The sequence below is a fragment of the Peromyscus eremicus genome, chromosome 17, assembly GCF_949786415.1.
Source record: "Peromyscus eremicus chromosome 17, PerEre_H2_v1, whole genome shotgun sequence".
In the NCBI taxonomy this organism is placed as follows: domain Eukaryota; kingdom Metazoa; phylum Chordata; class Mammalia; order Rodentia; family Cricetidae; genus Peromyscus; species Peromyscus eremicus.
Window position 1 is genome coordinate 15,665,626 of NC_081433.1, and position 21,517 is coordinate 15,687,142.

The following is a 21,517-nucleotide window of genomic DNA, read 5'->3' on the forward strand; positions in this document are numbered from 1 at the left end:
CTGCAAGCCAGAAGAGGGTGACAGATCTCATTACAGATGGTTGTGAGCCATCAAGTGGTTGCTAGGAATTGAACTCGGGTCCTCTGGAAGAGCAGCTAGTGCCCTTAACTGCTAAGCCATCTCTCCAGCCCCTAGAACTCCATCTTATCTTGAAGCAAGCTATACATACCCTGAAGTATCCCTATTGGTGAAATTATTAAGGCCACTCCACATAGTTAAAAGGGAGATTTATTTAGTGGCGTAACTTACAAATGAAGGGATAGGGTAGGTTGCAGGGTCTGGGAAAGACGCAACGCAGTCCGGCGGTGTTCTCTGGAGAACTCTGCTCGACCTACCGCCAGCGTCCAGGGTCCAGGAAACAAGAGAGCGTGGCACATCCGGATCTCGGGTCTTCAGGGCCCTCTCTTGGTCCTGCCTTGTAGGCATGATAGTTACCGAAGCCTCAATAGGGGTTGGAACTTCTAAAGATAGAATGGCTACCCACTACATATCCCAGAAGCTGGGCAGTCTAGAACGTCTATCTTGCTAAGGGCAAATACTATGAGTTAGATATTTGCTATCTTTACAAGTTTTGTGCATTGGAAAGCGTATGACTACACATATTGCTGTCTATTCATTTCAATAGAAAGATGGTGAAATTTTCCTATAGGAAAATAAGCTCACAGTAAAATGTCAGAATAGACTGTATTTTGTATCCTTTAAAAATATGTGTGTGCCTCCATCTGCCTAGTACGTATGAAGGGTCAAATTCCACTTTGCAGTTGGCGCTCTTCTTCCATCGAGGAGACTGAACTGAGGTGGTCAGGCTCGGGGCACGTGTGCATACCCACTGAGCTATCCCACCAGTCCTAGTTTGTACTCTCTACAAATCTGCCTTATTTTTTAAGTCATCAGATGTTCCAAGATACTGTAGGAATTATGACAACTCTTTTTCATCATAAATAGATGAAAAGTATCTATTTATAGTAAGTAAGGGTGGGTAAGATGGCTCAGCAGGTGAAGTCCCCTGCTACCAACCTTGAAGTTTGTGTTTGATCCCCAGGGTCCACATGGCGGAAGAAGAGAACTGACTGCCCTGCACATGCATGCCATGGCATGAGTGCACCCACACACAACACACACACACACACACACACACACACACACACACACACACACTTAAAATACTTGGTTATACTGTATCAGTTATTCCAGCCTTGTTTTCCAAATACAATGCCATACTATTTACCTTTATCAAATCATATCAACTACAACACACAGAGTTTATTTAAGAAAAGTTTTACTAAGTGTTAGTATTTCAGCAAAGTTATTGCAACAAGTTTAAAAGGCAGACAGACTAGTATAGGCTTTAAAGGAACAAATGAGGTTTATACAATTAAATTATTACACATATCTATGGGGTTTACTGAATAACTACAAGGCCCAGAAAACAAATTAAATCTGAAAGATTAAATCCAGTATTAGCACCTACAATACCTCTAAAAGTTAAACTTTGAACTGTTTCATTCATTCTTTAGATTTCTTAACTTTCTCCCAAATACAGTGCTCTCAAACTCCTAAAAGAAAGGACATAAGAATTCCAATACTACGAGTATAGAGATAAAGAAGAGCAGGGAAAATTGACTTGAACTTGCAAGTTTAATGTGGAAGCCGAAACTTACCGAGTCAATCCAAAGATTTCTGTGCCCTGAACACTGTATGTGAGGAGGCTATGAATCAGAGTTCATGAGTAGGTTACAGATTAGCAACATACAGTATAATTCCTATCAACTTCTTCTCCTAAGTTATATTGTAACAAAACTAGAGTTAAATGTCACTGTGTATTAGGACACTTGCTTATTACACACTTGGGGCAGAGCAGGGACAGGCATATCTGACAGTTGAGCATCTACTTATTGTGCTTACTTATCTGTGTAATGAACAAGCAGCACACACAACATCTTCCCAACATTTCGAGGTAATGCACATTAACATAAATGCTTTCAAAGAAATAACCTGAATTGCATTAAATACTGCTTTAATAATAACTGCAATACTAAACAAATAACATATATTAGTTTCTCAGGGAGCTTCGGTTTCTGAAATTAAACAGCAGAAATCAATCTTAAGATCGGAATCACGTCAAGACTGGCAGCTTTTGGAGATCTGGGTGGTGCATTAGCCAAAGCACAGGTGTGACACACCCTCAAAACCTGTCACTAATCTGGGGGAGTAACTGTGCTAAGACATGACTTGTTGAATTATAAAGCCACCTAGGGAACTGGCTGGAACCAATGATACTGGTGTCAGGTAAGAAAAAGACTTTGTTTTAGGCTGACCACTGCCTATTGTTTAAATGGCTTTGAATTTTAAAAAGTGAAATGCTTCTTTGTATTTTCTTGGAAATGAATCAAAAGATTACAGAGTCCTACACAACTGGGAGACACGAAGAAGATGCTGAGTGACGAGAGGTCACTCCAGGTGTGGCACCGTGGCTCTGGCAGCAGATACAAGAGAATTACGCTCTGGAGAGGAGGTAGGGCCATCGGCCAGTGGATAGACGAAGGTCCCAGCTGGAGGCGGGATCTATAAGAGGTGAAAAGTAAATACTTTAGAAAGGAATGCTAAACATAACCTTGCAAAGCACCTCTTACAAATGACATGAGCTGTGCTAATACCCAACTGTTTAGCAGAGTTGTGGTGATCAATCACTTAGAATGTGCTGTCATGGAAGTGCTAACAAATGTCAACTACTTTCTCACTCACTAATTTATTTCATCTTTTTTAAACCTTTATTTTATGTGTACTGGTGTTTTGCCTACATGTATCTGTATACTAACGTGTGCAGTGCCAGGGAAGCCAGGAGAGGGCGTCAGATTCTTTGAACTGGAGTTCCAGTCACGGCCAGGGAGTACACTGGTGACTGGACTCGAGTCCTCTGAAAGAACAGCCAGCTCTCTTAACCACTGAACCATCTCTCCAACCCCTATTTCATCCTTAAATATAGACAATCTTAGAGAGAAAACATATGTATCTACTATAGGTAATACGATATTAGAAAACTGAAGGGCAAAATATCTTTTGCTTAAAGATCTTTTAAAAAGTAAAGGCATCCCATGTTTGTGATTTCATGTTATACTATTAATTCCCATCTAATAATACTTCAAACTATAGACACCCTTGTAGACTTTAAGAGAAATAGCTGAACTAAGTAAGCCATTCTTACAGTTCAATGTCCTTCTCTAACATCCTACCCCACACTGGATCCTGAACTGAGGAGCACAAAGCTCTGAAAACTACACTGTATTGAACAAAAATATTTGCATCCATGCAACTATCTATAAGTTCCTAATGCAAATCTTTCCACTTCAAAATGTCACTGTTGCCTTAATATCAATACATCAGGCTCTGGGGTATAATTGCTCACAACTTTACACCACCTCAGAAAAACATCTTTCAAGTAGTAACGGCTACAAAATGAGTCATGACAAATGGGCTGTGCAAAGTCAATGCAGCTGTAATTGATACACTTATTCCAACGGCACATCACAAAAACCACACAGAGAGTTCCTGGTGGTTCATCTGAGAAATATCAGATTGGAAACTGTACATGAGAAAATGTATGGACAAGTAATGCTATGTGTTCAAAACAAAGCCTTTTAAAAGAAAGAAAACATATGGCAGTCATTATTTAGACCTCTGGCTTTCAAAACTTTAGGTGACATACTGATTACAGCTAAAAGACTGCAGTTTTGGAATACTGAGTGATTTATAGGATTCAGGAAATGAACAGGAGACAAAATGGATTTTTTAAAAAGCTACTGAAAAAAAGAAAGGGGGATTAACATCAAGACACCCATGGTCTGTCCTTTCTGTACGTTCCTGTGCTGCAAACACTGAGACGAAGCATGGTCTAGAATGTGCCTTTGTGGTTCATCAGCCTTGAGCTCATCCAACACTTGTTAGCTGTGTGACCGTGATCACTAGTCTATTTCTCTGTTTGCTCATTTGAAGTGGAGACTTGTGAGATTCAGAAATGCAGTTAACACAATACCCAGCAGAGCAGGAGCCCACAAATGGCATCTGCTAGTTTTGTTGCCCTAGAAGATGTGTGTGCTTTCTATGTTCTGTGTTACGCTGGCTGCTAATCAGGAGCAGACACCTGCGAAGCCCAGCAGAACTGTAATTGAAATGGATGGGCAGTGAAGTACCATTCTGTCCTTTAGAGAGCTGGACAAATACAAGGACAGGCTCAAGAATATCCAACTACAGGCTTTTATTACTGTAATTAATTTGTTCCTATTTACTGACGGGCATCACCCGGATATTCAGGAATACTAAAGAATGAAATTTATGTTGTACCCTCCAGGTAAAATTTCTTCCAAAAAGTTCTGAAGCCATATTTCCTCCTGAAATGTCCCTGGGTTTCCTTAAAGTCAAGGCATACAGGCAGGAGAATCTCTGAGCAGATTTCTATGTATGACACCCAACTCTGAGGAGGCTAGGACAGCTCAGTATTAAACAAGCCAAACAAACTCCTCTCTCAATGTCACAATAACAACCAGTCTAAGATAACAAAGGGGGAAAATAAAAATGAAAGTCTATAACCAAATAAACTTTGAGTTACATACACATTTAAAATACAAAGTGAACCTGTGATTAGCTGAAGCATATACAATGAGTAGAATACCCTACATGATTTAGTCTGTTATTTGCCAAGCAGGGGAAAAAGTCATGCATAATTAAACATTTTTAAACTGCATATAAGCCATGTGGATTTCAGATTCACCTTTAATTCTATGGTTTATCTTCCACTGCTCACACCTCTGTCTTCATAGATGGTGATTTCAATCTAAACAGCATGGCCGTTAAGAAAACACACTAGACTGTAACACATGAAGAGGACAGACCACAGCGAGATGACGTGCAGTTTGGTTTATGCATTCTGTCTTGCTTATCTTTGAATTATTAAAATGTCTTCCTACTTCAGTTTAAACATGCTTTTCTGCCTTGCAAAAAGTTAATTATCTGCTATGATTTGAGTATAGTTACTTTTAAAACGCTAGTTTTAAAAATCTGCAAAGTTTTTTCTTTACATTTATTTATGCGTATGTTCTGTCTGCATGTATGTACACACACAAAGCATGTGCAGTGCCCATCATGAAGGTCAGAAGGTGTCTGATTCCCGAAACTGGAGTTACAGATGTAAGCTGCCACATGGGTGCTGGAAATCAAACCCAAGTCTCTGCAAGAGCAGCCTGTGCTCCTAACTACTCAGCCATTTCTCCAGCCCCTGGAAAATATCTTTTTTTTTTTGTAACCAGGAGATTCACAACTAAGAATTCATAGGAATTCAGGGGCTCAAAATGCCCTGAAATTATATGAAAGCGTTTTCTTGGGAGAGAGTTCATGACTCCTAAAAGAACCATTGCTGCTTAGTAAAATAAAACTCTGAAGTTATCACCTGCATGGTGTAGGATGATATGACTAGGTTAAAAACTATTTAGCCATTACTTCATTTATCAAGTAAATGAGGTTTTGCAATTTTATTTACCAAATCTACTTAGTGATTTCTCAAGGCCTATTGCCTCTAAAAATATGGATAGTATGTCAAAGGTGATAGAATTATACATCTGGCATCTGTAACAGACTTCAATTAGTCAGATGAACCTGTGGACTACAATTCATTTGGATGACAAATCCCACCACACATTTCAAAGGGGCTTCAGGCTCAGTTTCTGCAGCTGAGATATATTACTCTTACAAGCTTCATTATTACCATAAGATGCCCTCAGAAACAAGACAGATAGTAACCAGAATACTAAACAATCCAGAGAGCTATACAATGCAAAGTTCAGAGATGTGCTTTATGAGAACATGTTGGCGAAGGAACGCTTATGGTATAGAAATTTCTGAATGCACATATAAGAAGGGGTAGGAATTAAATTCTTTCTGGCCAAAGGCAAACAGTACCATCACAATTTTCTTTTTATAGATATTTAGAACTGGACTAAAAAGATACAACTCGGAGTCCTCTCTCAATGGGGTCTGTTAGGAGGAGGCCTTGGGGAGCATATATCTTCTCATTCTGTTCTTGAATGTATTTGGAGACTTTCTTCAGGACCTGCCAAAAGGAAACACCACAGCTTTTTATAGATTTCATTTGAAGTGTTAGCTAGATCTCAAAATATTCAGACAGTGAGCTGGTTTTCAATGCAAGTCCCATTGACTTTTATAGGCAGAACAGAGTCTGTTATCTGGCTCTTATCAGCTGCTCTCAAGACACAGTGTGTACAGTGTGCTGGACTCCAGTGCAGGGCAAATGTACACAAATACAGTGAGAACCAACCTCTAATCCGCTCACCCGTCCTGGACACAGGGCAGTTGTTTATACACACAGTTCTCCTTCTACTGCTCACAAAGTGCCATCAGTTAATGTGGCCTCTTCTAATATGAAGGATCATTCTTGCTGCTTAAGAACTATTTTTTCTCCCTTTTGTGTGTTTTCATCCATTTAAAGTAATGACTCTGCCACTAACAAAAGGGAGCTGTCCTCGTCCCAGGAGGTTTATTTCCTTTGTAAAGCACACAGACATGAGTGCTTGCGGGGCTTCTGACCACAGGTGTCTTGAATCATTCCTATGTTTGCATACACTGATACTCTGTAGCTTGCTCTTGTTTCCTAGACAGGAACTTCAAATTATAAATTTAGTATTAAGCTTGTAAAAGTCAAAACAAATGTAGACAAAACCCAGATAGGACACAAAAGAACTTTGAGAAACTGTCAGTTCTGAGAGTAAGAAAATACATCCTAATGGCTTTACCTAAAGTCAAGGAGCTACATGCTTTACTTCAGGCTCAAAGTCATCAGCTCCCTTCTCTGGCTTTAGCACTCTAAGGAATGTGACTTGGTCTTTAAGCTCCCCTCACTTCCTTAGACTCACACTATGAGCCAAAGAGGCTGCAGACTTGATCACAACAGAGGAAAGCAATGCACGAAAACCAAGCGGCGCTGGATGCCAAGCACTGACTAAGTGTCAGACGGACCGGGAGAAGGAACAAAGGAGGTAGATGCTTCGACGGAGACAGTCCAGTATAAACTCACTTAAAATGTAAAGCTCTACTGTGGCTCAACTAGTTTTCTTATTGAAGGAAAATATACAAATACATACATACATACATACATACATACATATATATGTATATATATATGCTATTTAGATTCTATCTTCGGGGTAATCTCAGGTTTATTCCCTTTTTAAAAACAGTGTGGATAGATATTCAAAGAGCAATCTACATGGTTCTTTATTTAGTAAATTTAAAACACTACTTCTAAAAATCCCTTTTTAAACCTAACTACCTGCAGCAACGTGTGTATCACTGTCTCATTTTCAGCTCTGAAGGATGTGAGCTGTGCTTGGTCATTATGGGCAAACCCTACAGGCATTATCTTCATAGTCTGTCAATCACTCTAAATTCATGACTGGAAGGAAGCAGCCCGCAAATGAGTTCAATTCAGGACTTTCAATCATCTTTCCAATTTCCTTACCTCAACCACCAGAATGGGAAACCGGAAACCAAGTCTCCCTTAGCCCCAGTCCATTAATATTAGAGGGAACACAGAAGTGTGTGCATGGATGGTTTTTAAGAACGAATCCCTTGAGAGCAGCTTTCCTCCTTGGGCTCAGATGACTAGCAAGGAAGTAGCATTCATTCCTTTATTTCATTTAAGCATAATTTGTTGGGCAAAGTTTCTGTTTAATCTTTAGTTCCATTCCTGAGCATCTGGCTATCAGTTCAGAAACAAAATGATTCATTCTCTCTCTCCCTCTCTTTCTCTCTCTAAAAATAAATTCCCAATCTTCTTACACTATTTTGGAGAAGGCAATGCAAGTTGCTTTTGGACTCTTCATTCCTAGTAACAGTAAGCTGTTAATATGGGTAGCCATCTCAAACTATACCTGATATTTCTGTCCCAAGAGACCTTAATATGACAGTTTATTCATGCTTAAATTGATTTACGTGTGTGTCTGACCAGGGCACATGTGTGAAGGCTAAGAGCACAACTATCGGGATTCATTTCCCCCGGCACGCTGTAGAATCCAGGGCTCAAACTCAGGTCATCGGGCCTACACACAAGCTCCTCTATCCACTGAGCCATCCACCGATTCTTATACTATAAACCAATGTCAAAACAAACCAAAATATGTAACAAAATTATTTTATTTCCAAACACTCAATACAACCTCAACTAGTGTAACGTTTACAAAATGAAACATGAACATGACCAAACCTCCAGAATAGACAACTGTTCTTCCTAAGAATGTGACACTTCAAATAGGCTGCTAGAAAGATAGCGAGCCAGGCTGAGTTGAGATCAGAATCTCAGTATTTTCAGAAAATACTCAAGTGTCCTTCTAATTACAGCCCACAGGCAGAAGGGATGCTTTCTAGTGGGTAAACAAAGCCGACAGTGAGGAGAATCTTCTACAAGCTCAATTGTTCTCTAATCCTAATAGATAGCAACAATGGAGAAATAACACTAACGTCTTTATCTTCACGGAAAAATCAATAAATAGCATATTATAAACAACAAAGTGCATAATTGTTCAAGTTTTGAAAGGATTATTGACAATTTCAGAAAAGTCAACCCATACAATAAAGTGTAAGCATTATATTTGGTTTACTGTTTGTAGACTAAGAAACTTTAGTGTTTAAAACACTGGCGAACTAAAGGACACAGTGGATGGGGAGACCTGCGTTCAGATCCCCAGAACTCATGCACAAGCAGGAAACAGAGGCACAAGCATCAGCAATACAAGCACACCTTGGCAAGAGACAGGAAGTTTGAGGGCCAGCTAGCCCGGAATGTGCAGCAGTGAACAGCACAATGAGAACCTGTCTCAATCAAACAGAGGGAAGACAAGCCTGTACTAGAGGTTGCTCCCTGATCTCCACAGGAGCCCTGGCATATGTATGTGTGCACATACAATACATAAATGCATAAAAATATTTTTTTGAAAATCTACTTCAAGAAAATGTTTATTAACATTTACTGTATGTGAGGCAATAGATTAATTCCAAGTTCTACTTTATAGTTGAGAGAACTCCAAGAAAATGAATGTGTCAAGATCCTGTGGCTAGAATGACTTGTCTAGTACCCAATTATTAATTTCCTCCTCCAACTGTCACTCCAAAGGTTGTACTTCTCCCATGGATAGCAGAAACTCACTTCTCCAAGAGCACCCGCTGGACGACCATGTTTTATTGAAGGAAATTCAATGTTCCCTCCTCTCCTAAAGTTAGCTCCTGTGGATCCTGGTTCTGTTATCAACTCATCCTTCGGAACCAGTCACTTCCTTCTCCCCACACTGCCCTGCTCCTAATCCAAGCACTCTCAGCTTAGAGTTCTGTGAACTCCTAACTTGTTTGTTCATCCCACTCTTGGGCTCTTCTCCCACAGACCTGAAGACTACTTAGAATCAGTGTTGCCCTATCTATCTTCTGTATAAAATCTGAGTAGCTCCTGCTACACTAGAGATAAAATCTATACTTCTTCCCAAGGACTATGCACTCCCCCAGGATACAACTCCTGTTTTTCTCATCAAGTTCATCCTTAGCCACTCTTTCTCTTCCTCATCTTGAGCCATAGCATCTTCTTTTGGTTTCTAGAACCCATCAAATTCACAGGGATTCTGCATACTCACTTCTGTCCGAGTGGCATGAGGTTTTCTATCCTGTGTCAGCACCTTGGAGGCCTTTTCCGATCACATACAATCTTTTTTTTTTTTTTTTTTTTTTTTGGTTTTTCGAGACAGGGTTTCTCTGTGTAGCTTTGCGCCTTTCCTGGAACTCACTTGGTAGCCCAGGCTGGCCTCAAACTCACAGAGATCTGCCTGGCTCTGCCTCCTGAGTGCTGGGATTAAAGGCATGCGCCACCACTGCCCGGCCCGATCACATACAATCTTAAGCAGGTCCCCCTTGATATTTTCTATCGGAGGCCAGTTTGCTTCCTTCACAGCACTTATTACAACTACACTTTTGTAGGTTTTACTTCTCTCCTGTTGTTATCTCTTGCTAGCATTAGCTTAGAAACCCCACAAGGTCAGCAACCATGTTTGTTTGCCTTGCACAGTTTTGTCCCTGGCTTCTTGCTTGACATAGCATTGCAAGTTTTTTAATATTCTTTTCTTTTTTTTGGGTATGAGTATTCTGTCTGCATGTATGCCTGCAGGCCAGAAGAGGGCATCAGATCCCATTATAGATGGTTGTGAGTTACCATGCGGCTGCTGGGAATTTAACTCTGGACCTCTGGAAGAGCAGCTAGTGCTCTTAACCGCTGAGCCATCTCTCCAGCTCCTGCAAGCTTTTGAATACATACTTCTTGAATGAGAAAAATCCCCTGACCAGCAGGGCGGTGGTGGCGCATGCCTTTAATCCCAGCACTTGGGAGGCAGAGCCAGGTGGATTTCTGTGAGTTCGAGGCCAGCCTGGTCTACAGAGAGAGATCCAGAAAAGGCACAAAGCTACACAGAGAAACCCTGGCTCGAAATGCTGCCCCCCCCCCACCAAAAAGTAAAAAATTCCCCTGACCCTTCACTCATCAAACAGACCATTAAAAAAGTAAAAAAGAGGCCTGAAGACTAAACACAGATGGAGAACCTGATTTTGAAAATGACACAGGAATGCATTTGTAGCTCCTTCAGTTAGCTAAGCGCACGCTTTTCCTAAGATAGAATGACTATCTGGGTGAAGAGGGCACATGTGAGGGTGCTAAGAAGAATGAAGCAGCACTTTCGGCAGCGGCTCCACACGTTTTACTTTACCTTTTTGAGAAACAATCTCACGAAGCCTAAGCTGGCTTTTAACTCACGAGGTAACAGATTGGGCTTGACTTCTTAATCTCAATTGCTGAGATTACTGTCACATGCTACCCTGACTCACTGTCTTTGGGTGACACTAGAAAGCAAACCAGGGGCTTTACACATGCTAAGCAGTGTTCTGCTACTGAGTCATCTAGTCTCCAACAGATCCAACATTCTAACTGCAACTCTTTCTGCTCTCCCTTACATGAATGTATGATCATCACAGGGACATTTCTTTTAGGTGGTCTGTACTGTGGACAACCTTACAAGATTTCATTCTGTGAACACTGTAAGAATTTACAGGTTATGTTTGGAGTTTACTGTGGTAACATAGTCATTTATTTAACGCACATTCAAAGAGTACCCAACATAGTCAAAACATAGTTTAGGCATTAAAATGAGTAACAAAATGGTTAAGGCATACCTGTAGTTGAAGAGGAAAGATGAGGACACATATCCCTATGTGCCACAGTGTTGCATCACAAGTGCCAGAAAAAGGACAAAATCATGTCCAATGTTATCAGGACACAAGAGAGAAATAATCTGATTATAAGAGTGAAGTAAAGTTGGACAGGAACAGGAAATAGGACTGGTTGTAGCTGGAAATGGAAAGAACAGGCACTGGGTGAAGAGCACCACAGACCTACTGTTTGACCGAAAACTAACCAAGTCTGGCTGTTGAAACAAGTGAAGGAAGCGTGTGGGAGACAGAGCTAGGAAGGCACTTGACACCTTCAGGAGGATCTTGCTGATTAAGCCATAATCAGGGAAAGAAGGCAGGCCACTTAGGAGTGGCAGGGGAACTAAGGCTGTATTTATAAAGACAGTGAAAGGCAGGCCGGAAAAGCAAAGACCACAGAGAAACGAGTTAGAAGAATACTAGTCTAAGAATGAGATGGAAGGGCATCCACAGAGAAGATGGCAGAGAACAGCATGACACCTTAACAAACGGGAAAACAGAAAACCCTGCAGCTCTTTACACATGACTATTTTCACTCTTCATTTCTCATACCTAAAGACAGGCTAAATAGACAGGGTACCCCTGAACAGAACAGGGAGGTGGGACGCTTGTATTCTGAGCATCTTAGGTTGGCACCAGCAACTCTAGGTCTGGTGGGCAGCTGAAAGAGGAGAACTCAAGTTGGAGGATAAGAGTGAAGATGAAATTTTGGAAAACAAAGTAAAAAGATTCTCTCAAAAAAACTGGAGACAATGAAGACATACAGATTTTCTACATTCACTTTACATGTGGAGTCTGACCACTGACCTGTTACTCCAAGCAGACATACAATACACATTTCAACCTGTTCTGAAACACTTGGGACTCATTCCCATGTGCTCTGGACATAGGAGCAATAACAAAATCTGAATTATTATTATACACGCTTCTAAAGTTTAAAGCAGCTGTTACTATATAAAAACTTTTCTTCTTTCATGATTTTTAGTTTCTGAACACAAATGTAGCCATACCTTCTCATAATGAGTTTCCATGCATAAGAAGATGGTATACGCTGTTAAACAAGCCAAGCAGCCTTCAAGATATGACTGGCCTCCAAGTTTCTCTGCTTCTGCGTAAAGGTTATTTAGAGTTCGAACTGTTTCTTCAAACTGCTGTCTATCAATCTGTAGGAAGGAAAGAATTTTAAGTTTTAGAAATAAAGATGGTCAACTCGTTGTTTGCTACCACAATTTTACCTTATTGTTTTGACAATATTCTGAATTTAAAAGACAAGAAATAGATCAGGCATGGTAGCATACACTGTGGTTCCAGCATATGGGATGCCAAGGCAGGAGGATCAGTAGTGCAAGGTCATTCTTGGCTGTGGTGATCTGAACGAGAATGGCCCCCATACGTTCATGTTTGAATGCTTGATCCCCAGTTGTGGAATTGTTTGCTAAGAATTAGAAGGTGTGGCCTTGTTGAAAGAGGTGTGTTACTGGGGGGTGGGCTTTGAGGTTTCAACACACTCTTGTCATTCCAGTTAGCTCTTTCTCTGACTCCAATTGGCAGATCAGATGTGAGCTCTCAGCTATTGCTCCAATGCCGTGCCTGCCTGCCTGCTGCCACGCCCACTACCATGATGGTCACGGAGTCCACTCACCCTCTGAAACTGTAAACAAGCCCCTAACTAAAAAGCAAACCCCCAAAGATAAGGCAAATAACTTTTTTTGTGATTAAATCTGGACCCATGTTACTAATATAACTGCTTTGAGTTTAACTATCTATCTTATGGAATATTGGAAATCTTGAAAGTTCAAAATGCTACTTCTCTGTACTGAAATTCTAAAGATACTCTTTCTAGTCATATATGTTTGTATTTTGAGTACCTATAATGCTATGGCCAGTCTTTATATACACACACCCTTAATTGTAGGGGCACAGAAGAGGTTCCTTTTATCTTGGAAGAGTATTTATTTTTTTCAAAACAGAGTCTCACTCTGTAGCCCAGGATGGCCTCATACTTGTGATTTCCCTCCCTTGCCCTTCCAAATCCTGGGGTTTAAGGTGTGCACCATCACTTCCAATTGAGAGTATGCTTAAAACAAGCATCTAAATACTGAATTTACTAGGCAAAAGGGCAAGAGTATTTTAAGTAGAGTGACCAAATGGTAAGCTCTATGTTGTTTTCTCAGGCTCTTCTTTCGAAGCAATTATTTTGTTTCTAGATCCTTATGCTATGAGAAGGGCAGAATTCTCAAACTGACACAACGCTTCACATTAAGCCATTTCTAACCTCTATTTAGTGACATCGTTACCCTATGTTCACACTAATACAGTTGTCATTTGTCTCCCAGTGATACTTCAGTTAAGAACAGGCTGTATATGTCCAGAGGATTGTATCACTAGTTCCATGGCATATATACAACATATGATGCTCAGAGGAGGCAACTGCCTCACAACCCACTTCTCAGATCACGTTCCTGTCGTTAAGTGGCAGAGGACAGTCCTGCTACCTCGATCCTGTTTGTCACTCTAGATTCAAAGTCATTACATAGCTAAAGACAAGATGACTTTCATGTCCTGATCCTTGTATCTTCTCCATCTGGCTAGGATTAAAGGCAAACACCATCACACCCAATTTTATGTGGAGCAGGGGACAGAACCCAGGGTTCCTGCACATTAGTCAACTACTCTAAAACCTGAGTTCTCTCCAGCCCAATTAATTTGTTTTTATTTTCTTCTAACAATGTTTTGTAGACTTCAAATTTCTATATTTTATCCTAGAATTTTAAATGCCTATTCACTAGTAGAGCATTTCAATGGACACTATCATTCTGACCCAGGGTCTCAAATATGCTAGGCAAACACCGTATCATCGAGCCACATATCCAATCCAGATAAATCATTCTTAAAGTCGATAGTATTTTATGATCCAGTCCTTGAGCTCTTAAGTCTTAGGTCAGAAGCAGTTGTAATCATTGTACTTAGGGATCAAAGCATCACATTCTACCAGGTGGGGGAAGCACACTCGTTAACTGAACAATTCATCTGCCACTCAAACATCACGCACTCATTGTTTACTGTAATGTAATGTAAGACATTTGTGTATTGGTTATTTTCTCTATGAAGCTGCACAGTGTGACAGTCGCACAGAATGAAATCAGGGTACTGGCAGAGCGATCAGTAGTATTTCTAGGTTAGTAGAGAAGTAAACCTTTCTCATCACACAAAGTAAGGAAATCTTAAACTTATAATCAATATATACACATAAAGCTTTTCCAAGCGGTTTAAGGTATAAACTAGTCAAGTTAAAGAAGTACCATTTTTGGATGCCAGGATTTAGCAACATCAATTTTCTGTAACAATACGTGGGATAATGTGACTACAGCTTGTTATTTAAATTTAAGCTTATCAAAGAACAGTTCTACCATACATAAAGACTAGTGCCTAACTTGGCATATATGTCTCTGGCTCAGTAAAGAGAGAGAAGTCTGACTTTTAAACCAGTCAACAGAGGCATCTAAATGGCATTTCACAAACAAGTAAATCAAAATCACACTATCCTTTCCCTCCTTACTCTCTTTGAGACAGTCTTCCTATGCAGTACATACTGGTCTATAACTCAGAATCCTGCCTCTGGCACCCCAGTGTTCATGGCCATACCCTATTTATACAGTATCTTTTCAAACCTTGCTTGATCTTTAATTCATAGTTTTAAAGGAAAAAAAAAAAAAAGGCAACTGGGCCACTAACTTGCCTATGGTCATAAATTAAACTTAAGGAAAAGATAAGGAATCGATGTTTCCCAACACTAATAATCAGACAATCCTGGGGATTGAACCAGAGCCTCACACAAGCTAGATAAATGGTCTACCACTGAACTATGTCAGACAGGACCCCCACTCTTTTCAAGCTACTTTGGAGCAGGGTACCTTCAAGCTGCCTAGGCTGGTCTTGAACTTGCAATCTTCCTGCCTTAGCCTCCCTAGTAGCTGGGATTACAGGCCTGACTATTCAGTGCTGGAGACAGTGCTGGAGACAGAACCCTGGGCCTTCAACCTGCTATGAACAGGCTCTAGCACTGAGCTACACACCCAGCCTACAAACCGACGTACTGATTTTAAATGGCTAGGACACATTTCTCTAGTACACACTCATCTCCACCCACCTAGTCCACGACCAGCATTTCTTAGCCCCACACCCACACCATGCTTAATTACCTCTAAGTTCCTCATCCTCCTAGCTCAGTTTTCAGAAACTGACTTCTGAACAGGAAACAGAATGTGAGTAATACGGCTGAAGAACAAGAGAATCACACTGGGTAGACACAGGAACACACAGGCATTAACTCATGCTCACTGCACTAACTTTTACAGTAGGATACAGTTTGGTGTTGTTAAATCTGAAGGCATGGTAAACAAATCCATCTTTGTTTAGAAGGTTACCCAAAGGCCCTATATATACCCTGATGACAGTTTTGATAAGCAAGGCAAACGGGAAGCTCCCAGGGTCCCAGTGATTACGATTGGGAGTGAAGAGTTCACTACAAGTTCCTTAGTCGTTCCTGCCCAGGCCCATGTACGTTTTTCAGGTTCCAAGAAGGCCTGTCTGGCCTACCAGGCACATCACTAATAAACCCTTTCGGCTGAACAGGATGACCAGCACAGTGACCACAAACATCAGTCATGAGAATGATGACGTTTTCTTTTGCGTGGAAAGGCAGTAGGATATAGGTTACCACAGGCTGTAATGAGGTGGCCTGGAGTCCTAGGAATTAGCGCCTCATCAAGGTGTCAATCACCGTGTGTGTGTGTGTGTGTGTGTGTGTGTGTGTGTGTGTGTGTGTATCCTGTTAAGGACACTCCTGGGTAGACTGACGGCAGCGTGCATCTTAAAGTTCTGTGAGATCTCTGTACTCTGAGCATTGGCCTTAGTAGTCCTTCTCCAAGTCCTAGACCTTACCTTCTTCGTACATCTTTTGCTGTCAATCTGGAGGTCTACTGCTCTCCAGAACCATGAGACAGCGGGGGTGGGATGGTAGACCTACACTCCCTCCCGCCCCAGGGACGCTCCCTCCCCAGCGCAGGTGCAGGGAGGCAGGCTGCGTACCCTGTTCTCCAGCTCGGCGGGGAACTTGGTCTGGAACTGGCAGCGCGTGCCACTGCTGTAGTCTCGCTGAATGAACACCTTCCCGGACACCGGCGCCTGCTGCGGCCTCATGGCGAGGACACGAGCCGCCGCTCTGCGAGTTCGGGGAAGACACGGGTCAGATTCCCGGCCTGGAGCCGGCTCTCCGGCCCGCCAGCCCTCCGGAGCCACCCACCGCCCAAAGGTGCCCAAGGCCTCCCCCTCGCCGTTCCCCTTCACTCATGGCTGTAGCTGAGGGCCTCCAGCTACCCAAGCCCAGGACCCGCGCCCCCCCCTCATCCTGGTTCGGCCCTGGAAACACAAACCCGCCTCCTCGGCCCTCCAGCAGCTGTCGCACCACCTTCGGCGTCACTTACGCCCCGTCGCAAAAAGCCCGGCCGCTCCTAAGCTCATTCTGCGCCACACGTTTACGCCCCGCCCCTCCGGCCGTAAAGCGACCCGTTTGCAGCTGCGCACTGCGATGAGGTGCGCGGTGGCTGGGAGAGGGTTCTCCCTCTGTAGGCGGCTGAAGCCCTTCCGGGCGGAAGAAGGTGGAGTTGCTGATCCGCGTATCCGGGAGTGCGGGGGAAAGATGCCGGGGTTTGAGCCGCAGGATTCCCTGTTAGTTGTGGTGAGGTAGTTTCTGGTCACAGGAGTATTTTCCTTTTTGACTGTGTGTGTGCCAGCTTTCATTTTGTGCTACATCACGGTCTTCAGACCAAAACCACAGCAAAAACAGCCGTCGCTCTCCAAATCCCTCGGACAACTGTTCACCTCTGTTTACAACTACACGCAGACCAGTGGGGATGCATTTGCTCCTGGGTACACTGCTGAGCGCGAGGGAGGAGTGTCTGGTCTGCATTCTCGCCCATCCCTCCAACTCATCCCAGAGACCTGCTCACACGAGCTACGCCCGCTTAGGCGGCCAGACTGGACCTACAGTTCTCTCATTGGTCCCCACTTTACTGACCATATCTTTGCAAGACAGCCAGAAAACCCCTATCCGCTTATAGTGTTTTCTTTCTTCCTTCTTCTTCTTCTTCTTTTTTTTCTAATACAACTTTTAGTATCACTGTCTGATAGTTGATTTCTCTTAACTGTTTTAAAAAATGGCATGGTGGCGCACGCTTTTAATCCCAGCACCAGAGGCGGGACAGAGGCTGGTGGATCTCTGAATTCAAGGCCATCCTAGTTTAAATAGATAGTTCTAGGCTAGCCAGGGCAACATAGTGAGACCCTGTCTCAAAAATGAATAGCTTTGTCCTTATAAAGGGTGTACAGTAAACTACTATTTAAAGTGGACACAATTTACTATCACGTTTGCACCCTTAAACCATCAGTACAATCAAGATGGAAACGCCACTTCAAAAAAGTTCCTTATTCTTTATAATCCTCCTTTTCTGTCACTCACCAGACCCTCTGCCCAGACACCTTTCTGTTACTAGAAATTAGTTTGCATTTCCTTAACTTTTATTTAAATTGAATCATAGTTTTTGGTCTGATTCTTCTATAGATTATTTTGAGATTCCTCTGTTGTGTTTTATACATAATTTCCTTTGTTTGACTTTCCCAGTTTGTTCATTCACTTCTTGGTAGACTTATGGAACTTTCCAGTTTTGGAGTAATGCAAATAAAGCTGCTATAGGCATTAACCTACAAGTCTTTGTATGCCTGTATTTTTTTTTAAGAGATTGACATTAGTTTTTATTTCTATCAGTGAATCTAGTAAAGGCATTTCTTTCTTTTTTAAAAATTTTATAAACATTATTAAGCAGCTTGTAAATAAATTAAAAATCACACACCAAAGTTAACCAGACCCCAAATCTGTACAACTCAATGAACTTTATACAATTAGAATAAACTCTCAAGAGGCTGGAGATACGGCTCAGTGGTTAGGAGTACTGGCTGTTCTTCCAGAGGCCCTGAGCTCAATTCCCAGCAACCACAGGGTGGCTCACAACCATCTGTAATGAGATCTGGTGCTCTCTTCTGGCCTGCAGGCATACATGCAGACAGAGCACCTTTATACATATTAAATAAATAGATCTTTAAAAAAAAAAATAGGCATTCAAAACAGAAACTGTGGAGCTTCACATTAAATCTTACACTTTCAGTACCTAATGTATTTTAATGCACTTATCAACCACCCAGCAACAACAACAAAAACAAAAAGTCCTTGACAGAATTAGAATAGATTTTTTTCATTGTATCTGGATTTGGTTTGCAAAAATACTTCAGTTAAATCAACTGATGCTGTAATTGGAAACTATCAGACTTACTTGAGAAGGCATTAGTTAATTTTTCTGCTGCCCTTACCCTGGCTTCTGCCCTGGCCCATGGGCTTCATATGGGGGAATACAAACAGGGCAATAAGAAAATGAATGAAGCCATTGGCATTTAGCATACAAGAGCAAAACAGCATTAGGAGAGAAGTGATTTCAATATGCTGCTACTTCTGTCTTGCTAATGCAACACAAGACCCCTGTCTTCATACTTTCTTATTGAAAAAAATTTCACACAATATATTCTGACCATGGTTTTCCTTCCCCTGAATCCTCTCAGATCCTTCCCACCTACTCACCCATCTGACACCCAGTCCTTTCTCTTATGAGAAAGCAAACAGAAAACCCAAACAAATCAGAATTAACAAGAAACATACACACAAACAAACCCCACAAAAACACAAAAAATCAGAAACCACAACATACAAGCAAAAGACCAGTAAGACAAAAACAAACAAAACAAAAAACCCCAAACAAAATAATATGATACAAAAAGTCTATAAAAATGCCATTGAGTTGGTTTTAATGTTGGCCATCTACACCAGGCATGGGGCCTGCCCTTCAGTGTAGTTAATATACCCAATGGGACTCCATTGGAGAAAACTTTTTCCTTTGCTAGAGAATGTCAGTTGCAGAGAGTTTCTTGGTTAGGGCTGAGAGCTCATGTCTGCTTCCCCCTCTCAGTGCTGGGACCCCCATCTGTTTTGAACCTGTGCAGGCCCCGTTCATGCTGCCACAATCTATGTGAGTTCATGTGTGCATCAGTCCTTTTGTATCTGGAAGACACTTAGTGTCATTCATCTCATCTCACAATCTTTATGTTCCCTCTTCCACATACTCCCTGATCTCTGAGCAGAAGGGTTTGATGAAGACATCCCATTTAGGACTGAGTGTTCCAAAGTGTCTCACTGACTGTGCATTGGCCAGTGTGGTTCTCTGTGTTAGTTCTCCGATGATGGCTGAGCAAGGCACTGATCTATGGGTAGGGCAGAAGGTCATTAGGAGTCATATTGCTACATTTCTTTAGTAGAACAATAATACTTGGTTTTCTCCTGTCTAGCTAGTCTCAGGTTCTTAGCCACAGGCATTGTGGTGTGGGCCTTAAGTTCAATCAGAGAGTGGTTTGTTACCCCTAAAACATTTATGCCACTATTATACCACAATATATCATGGGAGCAGGGCACCACTGTAGATTTCAGGGTTTGCGGCTAGGTTGGTGGTTGCCTTTCTGCTCTGGTAGTGTGCAGGGTACATTTCAGTACTAGGAACACTAGTCAATGGGGTAAAGGCACCAGCTCGACTTCTCTGTGTTCAATGACGTATGTAAATGTTGTCTTCAGCAATAGGAACTTATCATCAATTTGTGGAGAGCAACAAATAGCCTTGGAAATAGCCTGAAATGTTTAGAGGTTTCCATGGGGTCTTGTTGGCTAACAACTCAACTATATGTAACCCATATTTTACTTGGTGGGAAAAGATGTCTAGTTGGGGCCTTGTCTTCCCCATTATTTGGTAACTGTTTAGATCTCTTATGTATGTATATATTTTAGGAAGCTTCTATAGTAGTAGGTATCTATATGACCCCTCAAATGGCCCTCAAGTGTTAGTTGTCCCTCTCCATATTCCTTCTCTTACCCCTTTTACCCATCCTACTCTTCATTTAATCCTCCCACTCCAGTATTTCCCATGTCTCTCCATAAGTATATATGTTGTGGGATATTTGTACACTGTGTGATGATGTATTTGCTGTGATTGGTGTAATAAAAAGCTAAATGACCAATAGCTAGGCGAGAGATATAGGCAGGGTTTCTGGAGAAAGAAAGGAAGAGGAGATGAATCTAGGCACACGAGAGATGCCAGGAGACAGGGAAGAAGCAGAATGGGCAGTATGTGACAGAATGTAGATTAATAGAAATGGGTTAATTTATGTTATAAGAGCTAGTTCAAAACAAGCCTAAGCTAAGGCCAAGCTTTTATAATTAATAATACAATGCTGTGTTGTTATTTGGGAGCTGGCTGGTGGGACAGAGAAAGACTTATTACAATATATTCTATTTTCTCTTCCTTGAGGGATCTTCCCTCTCCTCTAGTCCCTTACTTGACACCTAACCTCTGTGGTTATATGGGTTATAGCACACCTATCAAATGCTTAAAAGCTACAGTATGAATGTATGTTTTATTTTACTTTATTGAGGCAGGGTCTCATGTAGCCCAGGCTAGCCTCCAGCCTCCATCTCTGCCTTTCAAGTGTTAAGATTACAGGCACATATCATGCTCTGCTGGATGTGTTTGTTTTAAGATTTAGTTTTATTATTTTAAATTATGTGTATCAGTATGTATGATTATGGCTAGAGGTGTGTAATCCTTCTGCATCTGGACTTACAAGTGGCAGTTAGTCACTTGATGTGGGTACTGGGAACTGAAATTGGATGCTCTGCAAGATCAGTCTCTGGGCTAATTTTATGTTAATGACACAAGGTAGAGTTCTCTGAAAGGAGGGAATCTCAACTGAGAGACTGCCTCCGTAAGACCCTGCTGTAGGGCATTTTCTTACTTAATGATTGATGGGGGAGGGTCTAGCCCATTGTGAGTGGTGCTATCCTGGGCCAGTGGGCATGGCTTTTATAAGGAATCAGGCTGAGCAAGCCATGAGGAGCAAGCCAGTAATAAGCAGCACCCCTCCATGGCCTCTGCATCAGCTCCTGTCTCCAGCTTCCTGCCCTGTTTGAGTTCCTGTCCTGACTTCCTTCAATGATTGATTACAACATGGAAGGGTAAGCCAAATAAACCCTTTCCTCCCCAACTTGCTCTTTGGTCATCGT

At 41.7% G+C, this 21,517-nt stretch overlaps 1 protein-coding gene and 1 long non-coding RNA gene across 4 annotated transcripts in view; one reads left to right on the forward strand and one right to left on the reverse strand.

Moving 5' to 3' along the window:
* Positions 1–1,262: 1,262 nt before the first annotated feature.
* On the reverse strand, positions 1,263–16,848 carry Golga7 (golgin A7). Of its 2 annotated transcripts, XM_059244528.1 has the most exons (6): positions 16,740–16,848; positions 16,396–16,528; positions 12,315–12,467; positions 6,002–6,103; positions 4,769–4,831; positions 1,263–2,565 (listed from the first exon to the last, which is right to left on the reverse strand). In XM_059244528.1, exons 2-5 carry the CDS (start codon positions 16,504–16,506, stop codon positions 4,784–4,786), a joined length of 414 nt encoding a protein of 137 aa, XP_059100511.1. In that variant the 5' UTR covers positions 16,507–16,528; positions 16,740–16,848; the 3' UTR covers positions 1,263–2,565; positions 4,769–4,783. The 2 variants fall into 2 exon arrangements, with proteins under 2 accessions (XP_059100511.1, XP_059100513.1); XM_059244530.1 differs by lacking the exon at positions 16,740–16,848 and having other exon boundaries at positions 16,396–16,724.
* Positions 16,849–16,864: 16 nt separating this feature from the next.
* Positions 16,865–21,517, forward strand: part of LOC131894299 (uncharacterized) — a 79,195-nt gene continuing 74,542 nt past the window's right edge. The window contains exon 1 of one of the 2 annotated variants that reach the window (XR_009374876.1): positions 16,865–17,044. This is a non-coding gene — a long non-coding RNA (uncharacterized LOC131894299). The remainder of the gene's footprint in view (positions 17,045–21,517) is intronic. The other variant, XR_009374875.1, reaches the window with a different exon arrangement.

Excerpts from the sequence above, each read along its gene's own strand:
- Golga7 (XM_059244528.1), bottom strand. The coding sequence starts at position 16,506 with ATGAGGCCGCAGCAGGCGCCGGTGTCCGGGAAGGTGTTCATTCAGCGA. Across the intron at positions 6,104-12,314 it reads TGGAAACTCATTATGAGAAG|GTCCTGAAGAAAGTCTCCAA; the intron begins GTATGGCTACAT and ends TCCTTTTGGCAG. Across the intron at positions 4,832-6,001 it reads TTGAGAGAGGACTCCGAGTT|ATTGAAATCACCATCTATGA; the intron begins GTATCTTTTTAG and ends CATGCTGTTTAG.